The sequence below is a fragment of the Oncorhynchus keta genome, chromosome 10, assembly GCF_023373465.1.
Source record: "Oncorhynchus keta strain PuntledgeMale-10-30-2019 chromosome 10, Oket_V2, whole genome shotgun sequence".
Taxonomy (NCBI): Eukaryota; Metazoa; Chordata; class Actinopteri; order Salmoniformes; family Salmonidae; genus Oncorhynchus; species Oncorhynchus keta.
Window position 1 is genome coordinate 29,759,232 of NC_068430.1, and position 12,693 is coordinate 29,771,924.

The 12,693-nt window shown below is 41.5% G+C and overlaps 2 protein-coding genes across 2 annotated transcripts; one reads left to right on the plus strand and one right to left on the minus strand.

Moving 5' to 3' along the window:
- The first annotated feature begins 4,144 nt into the window (after window positions 1–4,144).
- Window positions 4,145–6,177, plus strand: LOC118388492 (mRNA turnover protein 4 homolog). The gene is made up of 8 exons (XM_035777627.2): window positions 4,145–4,273; window positions 4,557–4,615; window positions 4,728–4,831; window positions 4,956–5,037; window positions 5,125–5,192; window positions 5,334–5,485; window positions 5,678–5,754; window positions 5,867–6,177. Exons 1-8 carry the CDS (start codon window positions 4,246–4,248, stop codon window positions 6,005–6,007), a joined length of 711 nt encoding a protein of 236 aa, XP_035633520.1. The 5' UTR covers window positions 4,145–4,245; the 3' UTR covers window positions 6,008–6,177.
- On the minus strand, window positions 6,013–10,944 carry akr7a3 (aldo-keto reductase family 7, member A3 (aflatoxin aldehyde reductase)). Its single transcript, XM_035777626.2, has 7 exons — window positions 10,596–10,944; window positions 10,088–10,275; window positions 9,865–9,969; window positions 8,996–9,092; window positions 7,350–7,449; window positions 7,086–7,215; window positions 6,013–6,751 (listed from the first exon to the last, which is right to left on the minus strand). Exons 1-7 carry the CDS (start codon window positions 10,894–10,896, stop codon window positions 6,590–6,592), a joined length of 1,083 nt encoding a protein of 360 aa, XP_035633519.1. The 5' UTR covers window positions 10,897–10,944; the 3' UTR covers window positions 6,013–6,589.
- Window positions 10,945–12,693: the final 1,749 nt, after the last annotated feature.

Sequence of the window (12,693 nt, forward strand, 5' to 3'; positions counted from 1 at the left end):
TGTGCTTACTCCCCTCCTGTACTCCCTGTTTACCCATGACTGCGTGGCCATGCACAACTCCAACACATTAAGTTTTCTGACGACATGACAGTGGTAGGACTGATCACTGACAACGATGAGGCAGCCTATAGGGAGGAGGTCAGAGACCTGGCAGTGTGGTGCCAGGACAACAACCTACAGTATCTCTCAACACCAGCAAGACAAAGGAGCTGATTGTGGACGACAGGAAACGGAGGGGCGAGCATGCCCCCCCCCCATTCCACATCAATAGGGCTGTAGTGGAGCAGGTCCTCGGTGTCTACATCACTACACCCACATAAATGTGAAGAGGGCACGACAGCGCCTCTTCCCCCTCAGGAGGCTGAAAAGATTTGGCATGGGCCCTCAGATCCTCAAAAAGTTATACTGCTGCACCATTAACTTGACTGGCTGCATTACTGCTTGGTACAGCAACTGCATTGCACCTGACCGTAAGGCGCTACAGAGGGTTGGTGAGTACGGCCTAGTACATCACTGGGGTCGAGCTTCTTGTCGTCCAGGACCACTATACCAGGTGGTCAGAGGAAGGCCCAAAAAGTTGTCAAAGACACCAACCACCCAAGCCATAGACTGTTCTCTCTGCAACCCCATGGCAAGCGATACCAGTGCACCAAGTCTGGAACCAACAGGACTCTGAACAGCTTCTACCCTCAAGCCATAAGACTGCTATGCAAGGCTGCTAAAGACAATGAGCTCCAAAAGTATTGGGACAGTGATCATTTTTGTTGTTGTTTTGGCTCTGTACTCCAGCACTTTGGATTTGAAGTGGTTCAATGATTATGAGGTTAAAGTGCAGACTGTCAGCTTTAATTTGAGGCTATTTTCATCCATATTGGGTGAACCGTTTAAAGTTTACAACATTTTTATACATAGCCCCCCATTTTAGTGGACCAGAATTATTGGGACAAATTCACTGGTTGTGTTTCAGATGATTTGGTGGCCAAAAGAAATTAATGGTAAATAATGTATCGTATTTTAGAGTAATTTTTAGTGTCAATAAGAAATGAATGTTTCTAATTAATGTGGATGCTACCATGATTATGGATTGTGCTGAATGAATCGTGAATAATGATGAGTGAGAAAGTTACAGATGCATAAATATCATAACCCAAATAAATTGTACCAATTTGTTTTTCTCAGTTGCCCATGCTATTTCCTTTTAAATAATAAATAATATAATTTATCCTTTGTGTTAATCATGGCAGATTGATTGATTTCCAAGTTTTTGGTATACGTTTTTTCAAGATGAGTGATGAGAAGAGAACCGTCAAGCCCATTGGGTATATCACTACACCCCAAATGCCAGGTCTTGGATATGAAGACACACACACTCACACACACACTTTAACACTCACCATATGTGCTGCTACTGCTCCACATGCTGCTGCTACAGCTGTTTATCATCTATACTGTATACAGTTATGGGCGGCAGGTAGACTAGTGGTTAGAGTGTTAGACAGTTAGAGCTTTGGGCGGTTAGAGTGTTGGACTAGTAACCGAAAGGTTGCAAGATTGAATCCCCAAGCTGACAAGTTAAACATCTGTCATTCTGCCCCTGAACAAGGCAGTTAACCCACTGTTCCTAGGCCATCATTGAAAATAAGAATTTGTTCTTAACTGACTTGCCTAGTTAAATAAAGGTAAAATAAAAAAAAATACAAATAAAACTGTTGCCTAGTCACTTTACCCCTAGCTATATGCACATAGCTACCTTAATTACCTCGTACCCTTGCATATCGAGTTGGTACTACTGTAGTACTCCCTGTTTATAACCATTTGATTCTTACTCGTTATTGTTATTCGTTTTTCACTGTGGATTTCTTCCTAGTGTCACTATTTATATTTTTTATTTTTTATCTTTATCTTTAACTCTGCATTGTTGGAAAAGGACCCGTAAGTAAGCATTTCACTGTTAGTCTACCCCTGTTGTTTTACGAAGCGTGACAAATACAATTTTATTTGATTTTGATTTTACATGTATTTTTATATAGAAGGAATCTATAACTTACTACACCCATCATATACTATTTCCCCTTGAACAATACATGACGGAGAGGGAATGCATTGTGATATTTTAAAGCTTCCCTTGAACATGATTCCCATCTATAGAGGGTCAAAGTCTGCCAAATATATGTTTGAGACAAAGACAGCAGCCTTTATTCATCTTTTCACAGTATAATGATGATTACAACTGAAATTGAATAATCTGAATAAAACAGAAAGCTGACATCTGGATCTTCTAAAAACATTTAATATTTTGTCTGGACTGGTAGCCTACTCAAGCACCAAAACATTATTATAAGACATACAAGTAAAAAAAATAAGGGATATTTCACTCAAATTACAAAATTACCAATTTGATTTCCTTACCTTTTAAGCAGTCTATGCACAAGGTATGACAGCAATCCATGCTGGCACTGTTTTCACATGCTAATGTTTTAGTATTTGTTGCACATATCCCATTCAAATCATGGGACTGAAAACAACATTTTTCGCACATCATGCTCAAAACCTCTATAAGTGACTTTTTTGATCTTCACAATCAATTTAGATACTTTCAGATGATTTTGATATGATGTGTGAAAAATTATAATATCGGTCCCATAACTTGAATGTGATTTGTACCACAAATGCTAATACATTATCAAATCTATTTTTATTTGCCATTTGCCACATGCTTCGTAGCCAACAAGTGTAGACTAACAGTGATATGCTTCCCAACAACGCAGAGAGAAAAATAGAATAATAATAGAAAGTTAATAACACAAGGAATAAATACACAATGAGTAACAATAACTTGAGTATACACAGGGTACCAGTACCGAGTAGATGCGCAGGAGTACGAGATAATTGAGGTAGATATGTGAATATAGTAAGGGGTAAAATGACAACAGGATACAGTAGATAATAAACAGTAGCAGCAGCGTATGTGATGAGTCACACAGCCCATAGATGTGGATGGGGGTTTGCTCGGCTCTCTGTAGTCCACGATCAGCTTCTTTGTCTTGCTGACGTTAAGGGTGAGGTTGTTGTCCTGGCACCACACTACCAGGTCACTGACCCCTTCCCTATAGACTGTGTCATCGTCGCCGGTGATCAGGCCTATCACCATCATGTCATCAGCAAACTTAATGATTGTGTTGGAGTCGAGAGCAGTGAACAGTCATGGGTGAACAGGGAGGACAGGAGGGGACTGAGCACACTCCCCTGAGGGGCCCCTGTGTTGAGGTCAGCATGGCGGATGTGTTGTTGCCTACCCTCACCAACTGGGGGCGGCCCGTCAGGATGTCCAATATGCAATTGCAGAGGGCGGTTTTCAGTTCCAGAGTTGTGAGCTTGGTGATAAGCTTGGAGGGGCCTGTGCTGTTGCATGCTGAGCTATAGTAAATGAACAACATTCGCACTTAGGTCTATTATAGGATCTGTCCATGTATTCATATTCATTATGATCTAAAAGTGAAAAACTGGTCCTGACCTGGATCAGCACTCCTACCCTGAGACGCTTTGTGGATATGGCTGTAATTTGTCTTCGTGGGATTTCACCTCTTGCTACTACATTTCTCACTTTAGGTTCACAGATAACATAACACATAAACTCATCTGGCATAGAGAATTATTACACAAACCGGGCAGGCAACACCCACATAGATGGTTCTATCACTGTATCCATTTTTTTGTTAAAGCAGTACACATTGATTAACTATCCTACATTGAATCACATTTCAGAGATGCACATGCCACAGACATCTCACTCAAGGGACACTGCTGTCAATGTTGCTGTTATTGCAGCACGTTAATTATGCAAAGATGTAGCTACATGATTGACACTCAACAGAAAACTCCATAGAATAAAGAAGGAAATCCTTATTTCTGTCACACAATACTGTTCTACTGACTTTATTATGATTGCCTTGTTAATACACTTATTTGTGCACTCTTATGTTTGCAGGGTTCCATCTGCTGGGGGAAATGAGACATGTCTGTAAAGCACATTTTTCTACACGTTTAATACAGATGATTAAATCATGTATTCCTATTATCAAACTCAATATCTCATTTAAATTCAATGATGCGACAGAAAATGATCTCATAAAATGCAAGTGAATCGTGAATTATTGTCGGGCATATTTTGGACAGCTATATTCAGTAGACAGAAACACGTGGAGTCTTTTTCCTCCCTAGGTCTTGTTCTACAACGCGATAACCATGCCAAAGTCAAAGAGGGACAAGAAAAGTAGGTTTTTATGTCAGATTCATCCAGTAGATGAAGAGTATATTAAGTATAGTTTGGATTAATGCATTACTTGAGGTAGCAGTTCACTAATATAGCATTTGCAGGGGATGTATTGCATCAAGAGGTGAAAGAGGAGCCCGCTAGCTATCTAACTACATACTCTAACCATCTAGCACCATAAGCTAATAGCAAGCAGGTTATGTTTGCAAATATGGCTATTGCTGAACATTTTTTGTTGTCCTGTAGGTATTAACCCTTATTGTGTGCCGTTTTCACTTCTCAGTTTCACTAACAAAAACAGCCAAGAAGGGTCTGGAAACAAAACAGAACTTAATAGAAGAGGTAACTATTTCTCACCATTCAATTAGTTATCTTGTTGTTTCCTGTCTGACAATGATATCCAGCTAAAACTCTTTGACTAATAGTCTGTATCTGTATGTCCGTGGCCTTATAGTTACGGAAATGTGTGGATATGTACAAGCACCTGTTCATCTTCTCTGTGGCAAACATGAGGAACAACAAATTGAAAGACATCAGGACAGCCTGGAAACACAGTCGGTAAGAACACTCAACAAAACTAGTCTATGCAGCCTGGTTCTCATTATTAAGACAAATCAAGTGGTTGTGTATAAATACATGTAGCTGACTAGCCAGTTTGACTAAGGTTTTTCTTCACTTTCAGATTCTTTTTTGGAAAAAACAAAGTGATGATGATCGCTATAGGTAAAGGATCAACAAGCGAGTACAAAGACAATTTGCACAAGGTATGTCAAATCTGTGATAAAGTGAGGGTCAAATTGCACAATGACACTGCAAGGGGTTCAATTAATGTCGGCCTGCATATTTTGTAGGTCAGCAGGTTTCTGAGAGGAGAAGTGGGTGTGTTATTCACAAATAAAACCAAAGAAGAGGTGCAAGAGTAAGTAGATCAATATTTTGCGTTTCCGTTAAATATGTACAGCCATTAGCTTGAGTCCTTTTTTGCAACGATCCATTGCTGAGGCTGATTCCTTGTCCTCTGGTAGTTTCATAAGTTTTTCTCTTGATAAATGTTCTTCAGGTATTTCAGCCAGTTCAAAGAGATGGATTTTGCACGAGCAGGAAACAAGGCAGGGATGGCCTTAACACTTGATGAAGGACCCCTGGAACAGTTCCCTCACTCCATGGAGCCACAGCTGAGACAGTTGGGACTCCCCACAGCACTCAAGAAAGGTGAGAACTTAAGTCTGTAATGAAAGGATGTCCCTAACCTCCATCTAGTGACCTGTTTTGTTTGTTTCAAATTAACTTTTTATGCTTCTGATACAAACTTCTGATCTAACCCAAGGTTTTCCTTTGATTCATTTCAAAGGAGAAGGAATACATGTTGCAATTGTTGGCTTATATCCCATTGTTTTGTCGTAGGAGTGGTGACGCTACTGAAAGACCATGAAGTGTGCAAAGAGGGAGACACACTAACCCCTGAACAGGCCCGTATTCTGGTGAGTTCTAAGGCATCCCCCAGTCTACACCTGAGACATTTTGCAAGTCCAGTTGCTAGATGGTCCGATAAATGTCTTATCTAATCAAATGAACCTATTTTCCATAACATAGAAACTCTTTGGGATTGAGATGGCTGAATTCAGAGTGCAGATCCAGTGCATGTGGAACTCTGAAACGAGCGACTTTGAGAAGCTAGCTGAGGAAGAGGCCATGCAGGAGAACGATGAGGAAGAAGGGAATGAATCTGGATAGAGCAATGGACTTCTCAGACTTGTTTTTAATACTGTGCCTTTTTTTAGGTGACATCAAAACAAACTACTTTAAAGTGTTTCCTAATTGCAATGTTACCCATGGAATTGTGTATATACATTTGTGCTTTATACATTTTTTTTGATCAACTCAAATACAACAGTACAAACTTACAGTATGCTGGGTTGTGTCCTATAAAACATCCCACAAAAGAAAGTTGGAATAGTTAATGCGAAGTATATCTTTAAGCTAGGCTGTAAAATCACAACGCCATGGCAGATATTATTAAGGAAAAAAAATACTCTCCCAATTGCTCCACAGTTTATTAAAGTCAAGACAGCCACCAGAAAAAGTTTCCTGAACACAACTACCCTCAATTCATTGAATTTGCATTAAGTGATATAATAGGACCAAAATCATAATCAGCACTTTTTTTGTAATTTCGCTAAAGCATCAATCTAAAAACCTACATCTCACTACATGTTAATTAGCTAACTGTATACGGCACATTTGGTAAAAAGGCAACAGTCAGTGGATATAGTCGATCAGATGTGGGCTCTAGACTAGACAGGGTTGTTGAGCCATCTAGCGGAAGTAATTGGGGCACTCGTGGGCCACCAGGTCCCAGGCATGTTTGAATGCCTCCACCACACGATCATCCAGAGGCCCCTCCTCAGAGGCAGAAAGGTTTTGATCTAGCTGCTCCATACTGGACATTCCAATGATTACACCATCTCCCAAATCACCCTGGAACAGTGGAGACAAAGCCCAGGTACAAGATGCACAGCAGTTAACAATTAACACTACATACACCACACTTTTATTCAACTTATGAAGATTGTTTAAATAGTACTGCTGACATTGAGTTAAATGTTCCTTTTCACATTGTAAAGAAGAAAAAAAAGATTTGTAATCATTGACTTATTACAGGCAGCCCAATTCTGGCAAAAGAGCTGATCTGATTAGTGGAATTAGTCAATTACTGGAAAAAGGTCTGAATTAGGCTGCCTGTGTAAACGCAGCCAAAGTGACCTAGCTGATAGTGAGTTGACCCTGTTCATTATTGAATGTGGTCGGTTACCTTGAGGTGGGAGTGGTGGTACATCCAGCGTAGAGCAGCAGATGTCATGGAGGGTTTGTTTGAGCCATACGCTGTCTCCATGGCCTTCTGAACAAGGTCTATCGCCTGGAAGTGGCTCTCCTTCCAGTACCTGACACACAACACAAATCATCCAAATGTAATGTTTAATTGTATCTAGTGTAAAGCTAATCTGGACAAATCATGTTTTTAATGTAACTACTGTGACCATACTAGTTTTTATACCATTTTATTCTGTTATCTCACCTGTCTCTGTAAGCACCAGCCCAGTTGTTACCAAAGAAACGTCCTGAAGGCTGAGAACCTTCTTTGTCCTGATAATGGTACTTCCCTGTGAGAAGGCCGCCTGGTTGCACAGAAAAACAGAGTGAATGTTAAACCATGTTATCACACTAGACATTGAGATTTTTTATGATCCTCAAAATCTTGCCATTTTAGAGGCGTTATAAACTCAGCAAATCAAAGAAACGTCCTCACGCTGTCAACTGCGTTTAATTTCAGCAAACTTAACGTGTAAATATTTGTATGAACACAAGATTCAACAACATACATAAATTGAACAAGTTCCACAGATGTAACTAACAAATGGAATAATGTGTCCCTGAACAAATGGGTCAAAATCAAAAGTAACAGTCAGTATCTGGTGTGGCCACCAGCTACATTAAGTACTGCTATGCATCTCATGGACTGCACCAGATTTGCCAGTTCTTGCTGTGAGATGTTACCCCACTCTTCCACCAAGGCACCTGCAAGTTCCCAGACATTTCTGGGGGGGAATGGCCTTAGCCCTCACCCTCCGATCCAACAGGTCCCAGATGTGCTCAATGGGATTGAGATCCGGACTCTTCGCTGGCCATGGCAGAACACTGACATTCCTGTCTTGCAGGAAATCTCGCACAGAATGAGCAGTATGGCTGGTGGCATTGTCATGCTGGAGGGTCATGTCAGGATGAGCCTGCAGGAAGGAGGATGTCTTCCCTGTAACACACAGCGTTGAGATTGCATGCAATGACAACAAGCTCAGTTCGATGATGCTGTGACACACCGCACCAAACCATGATGGACCCTCCACCCCCAATTCGATCCCGCTCCAGAATACAGGCCTTGTGTAACGCTCATTCCTTCGATGATAAATGCAAATCCGACCATCACCCCGGGTGAGACAAAACCGTGACTTGTCAGTGAAGAGCACTTTTTGCCAGTCTCTGGTCCAGCAATGGTGGGTTTGGGCCCATAGGCGACAGTGTTGCCGGTGAGGACCTGCCTTACAACAGGTCTACAAGCCCTCAGTTCAGCCTATCAGCCTATTGTGGACAGTCTGAGCACTGATGGAGGGATTGTGCGTTCCTGGTGTAACTTGGGCAGATGTTGCCATCCTGTACCTGTCCCGCAGATGTGATGTTCGGCTGTACCGATCCTGTGCAGGTGTTGTTACACGTGGTCTGCCACTGCGACGACGATCAACAGTCCGTTCTGTCTCCCTGTCTTAGGCATCTCACAGTATGGACATTGCAATTTATTGCCACAGCCACATCTGCAGTCCTCATGCCTCCTTGCAGCATGCCTAAGGCACATTCAAGCAGATGAGCAGGGACCCTGGGCATCTTTTGTTTTTTTTCCAGAGTCACTAGAAAGGCCTCTTTTTAGTGTTCTATGTTTTCGTAACTGTGACCTTAATTGCCTACAGTCTGTAAGCTGTTAGTGTCTTAACGACAGTTCCACAGGTGCATGTTCATTAATTGTTTATGGCTCAAAGAACAAGCAGTGTGTTTAAACCCTTTACAATGAAGACATGTATAGTTATTTGGATTTTTACGACTTATCTTTGAAAGACGGAGTCCTGAAAAGGGGACGTTTCTTTTTTTTTTTTGCTGAGTTTAGATGCACAGTACCTGCTAGAGGGTTGTATGCATAGAATCTGATGCTGTAGTATCTCAGACATGGTAGCAGTTCTGTCTCCACCTGTCGTGTGGTGGCATTGTACATTCCCTACAGAAAGGCACAGTTATTTGGTATTTTATTAGGATCCACATTAGCTGTTGCAAAATCAGCAGCTACTCTTCCTGGTGTCCACATGAAACATGACATAATTCAGAACATTAATAGACAAGAACAGCTCAAGGATATAACTACTTTTTTAAGGCACACGTAGCCTACATATCACTACATACAAACTATCTAGGTCAAATAGGGGAGAGGTGTTGCTTTATCTGTTTTTTGAAACCAGGTTTGCGGTTTATTTGAGCAATATGAGATGGAACGAAGTTCCACGGATTAATGGCTCTACAATACTATGCTTTTTTTGAATTTGTTCTGGATTTGGGGACTGTGAAAAGACCCCTGGTGGTGTGTCTGGTGGGGTAAGTGTGTGTGTCAGAGCTGTGTGTAAGTTGACTATGCAAACAATTTGGGATTTTCAACAACATTTCTTATGAAAAGAAGTCATGCAGTCAGTCTCCTAGACTCTTAGCCAAGAGAGACTGGTATGCATAGTATATATATCATCCCTCTGATTACAATGACGAGCAAGACGTGCCACTCTGTTCTGGGCTAGCTGCAGCTTAACTAGGTCTTTTCTTGCAGCACTGGAGCACGCGACTGGACAATAATTATGATTAGACAAAACTTGCTTTTTGGAGTGTGGTGTCAAAAAAGAAAAGGATAAACAGCATTTAGAAGTTAGTTACTATTTAATAATATGATGTATTTTGAATGAAGGCAGTGTGGTATGTGACAGATGCAGACTTCCCGTGTGTGTTACCTGATAAACAGTGGGAAGAATCCAGTTGTTGTGTCGGCAGATGGTAAAGATTTCAGCCACTTCCCATGCAGCATAGTTTGATAAGCCAAGCTCCTTAAATTTACCCTGAAAACCAACACAGCAATAAATGACATGTCTACAAAAGAGCCAGGTGGTGTGAAATATGCTTCAGGTGCCTGTATTATGGGGTGGGTGTGAGGAGAGTTGCCCCCCGGATCAGTACCTCTTTGTAGAGCTCATGGCAGGCCTGCAGTGTGTCCTGGATGGGGTTCTGATGGTCTGGAGCATGGAGGTAGAAGAGGTCCACACACTGTGTACGCAGTCTCTTCAGAGAAGTGTCCAGCTGAGAACGCACACTCTCTGGTTTCAGGGTCTTTCCTTCCCAGGGGTTGGCTTTGGTGGCAATGCTCACTGTAGATACAGGCAATAAACACAAACATGGCTGATAAGATCCAATCGGGTCATAGAACATGTGTAAGAAGTCATACTGGTAATGTAGCAGTGGTTTGTAACATTGCAGTTTGTTATCTGGGCACACTTTATGCACCAGTATGATTGACCTGTTAATGCACTCGCCGATGTAACTACAGTTACTGTTACTACTAGTATGCATGGAATCTGGTGAAATAAAAACACTTGCAGCAGTGCTACAACATAGCATACTCAGATTGTTACTTTTGTTTACAATGTTAGTATACTAGACAGTAGGCTATTAAAGCTGTGTTCGTTACCCGTTTTGGGTAGATTCATTCCCCCAATGATAGTTTCTGCCTGTCCGTCTGTGTACATGAAGGCAGTGTCCAAATCATTGTGGCCGCGCTCCAAGTAGGCTTTCACCATGTTTGTGCTTGTCTCCGCGTCAGCACGCTCCCCAAACGCCATCGATCCCAGTAGTGAAATCGGGCGTTTCAATTGTGTTGATCCGGTCGAAGACATGTTGCGATGATGATAAACAATCAACGGTAAATACTTGGATCCTGAAGCGAGTCTTTGGTGAAATACACACAAGCCTACTCTTGCTCCCAAAAGCATAATAGACCGCGTTGTGTCAGCTGAGCACAGGGCAAATGACGCGCAAGCTGACAGTAGGGGAGTGTGTTAAAGTTGCAAAACGCTTTCGTGTACGTAAAATGGGAACCCGACTGTCACAAACAGTCGGGTTCCCATTGGAGCAGGAAGTACAGTGAAGAGTTCAGTTACCTCCGTTCGACAATGATTTCCAGGTTCGGAGTCTTTCTATCAATAATTTGAATTCCTACACTAGGAACAGCGTGGTCCCTAATGCAGTTCTCATTTCATCCAGATGATGTCAGCAAACTACAACAGATTCCACTGAAGTATAATTCAGAACTCCATCAATGATTTGAATAGATTTTTCCCCTAAATACTGTAGCGACCTTAACCCAACACCTAGCGACTTCGTCAAGCGGTGATGGACAGTCGCTGGATAAGGGTCGTGTCTCGGTCGGGGCTACCCCTTAAATTCGCTACACTGGTGTCAGAAGTGAGATGGGTCCAGTGACTGTCAAGCTAACACCTTAACCGTTACGTCAGGAGGTCCGAACCTCTTGACAAGATTGCTAGGTGTTGCGATAAGGTCGCTACATAACCCCACCCCTTCAGAGAGGAGTGTACACGTGAGGGACTTGTTATAGAGAAGAGTGGGGACACGCTTTGCAGAAGGAAGGGGGTAATGATCCACCCCTTTTCCCCAAAAATGTTCTCCTAAAATGACATACCCAAATCTATACTGCCTGTTGCTCAGGACCTGAACCAAGTATATGCATATTCTTGATACCATTTGAAAGGAAACACTTTAAAGTTTGTGGAAATGTCAAAGGAATGTAGGAGAATATAACACATTAGATCTGGTAAAAGATAGTACAAAGAAAAAAACTACTGTTAAAAAAAATGTTTACCGTCATCTTTGAAATGCAAGAGAAAGGCCATAATGTATTCTTCCAACCCAGGCAATTTCGATTTTGGCCACTAGATGGCAGCAGTGCATGCGCAAAGTTTTAGACTGATACAATGAAACATTGCATTTCGGTTCAAAATATTGTTTGAAGACTACCCAAATGTGCCTAATTGGTTTATTAATAACTTTTCAAGTTCAAAACTGTGCACTCTCCTCAAACAATAGCATGGTATTCTTTCACTGTAATAGCTATTGTAAATTGGACTGTGCAGCTAGATTGACAAGAATTTAAGCTTTCTGACAATATCAGATATGTCTATGTCCTGGCAAATTGTCTGGTCACTTACAACCTCATGCTAATCGCATTAGCCTACATTAGCTCAACCGCTCCAATGGGAACCCGACTGTTTGTGACAGTCGGGTTCCCATTTTACGTACACGAAAGCGTTTTGCAACTTTAACACACTCCCCTACTGTTAATGGTTAAGGTGTTAGTTTGACAGTTGCTGGACCTGAGTTTAGGCAACAAGGCTACATGACATGCACCAATTTCAACCAATGTGTTACTGTTTAGCAGATTTTAATACTATCTATAAACTAATCATTAAACACGTATAAACTACTTATAGGCCTACCCTTAATAAATATTTTATAAAGTAGGCCTATAACTATCCTGTGTTACAGCTTTGCCTTTATTAGGGAAACACATCTTGTACCCCTCACATACTTTCCCACATTCATCTCATGAGCCTTCCCTCCTAGCTTATAAACCTGTCATTTACACAGGTTACACAGGCTACACTGTTTACTAAATACATCACATAGTCCTCTAATGTTGATGTCAATGTGAGGACTTCAGCATGTTTGCTGAGTCATGGCCTATGCCTATGGAATACTCTGTGCCATTGTGT

Excerpts from the sequence above, each read along its gene's own strand:
- LOC118388492 (XM_035777627.2), top strand. The coding sequence starts at position 4,246 with ATGCCAAAGTCAAAGAGGGACAAGAAAA. Across the intron at positions 5,486-5,677 it reads CCCCACAGCACTCAAGAAAG|GAGTGGTGACGCTACTGAAA; the intron begins GTGAGAACTTAA and ends GTTTTGTCGTAG. Across the intron at positions 5,755-5,866 it reads CTGAACAGGCCCGTATTCTG|AAACTCTTTGGGATTGAGAT; the intron begins GTGAGTTCTAAG and ends TCCATAACATAG.
- akr7a3 (XM_035777626.2), bottom strand. The coding sequence starts at position 10,896 with ATGCTTTTGGGAGCAAGAGTAGGCTTGTGTGTATTTCACCAAAGACTC. Across the intron at positions 9,093-9,864 it reads TTCTTCCCACTGTTTATCAG|GGAATGTACAATGCCACCAC; the intron begins GTAACACACACG and ends GCCTTTCTGTAG. Across the intron at positions 6,752-7,085 it reads ACCACCACTCCCACCTCAAG|GGTGATTTGGGAGATGGTGT; the intron begins GTAACCGACCAC and ends CCACTGTTCCAG.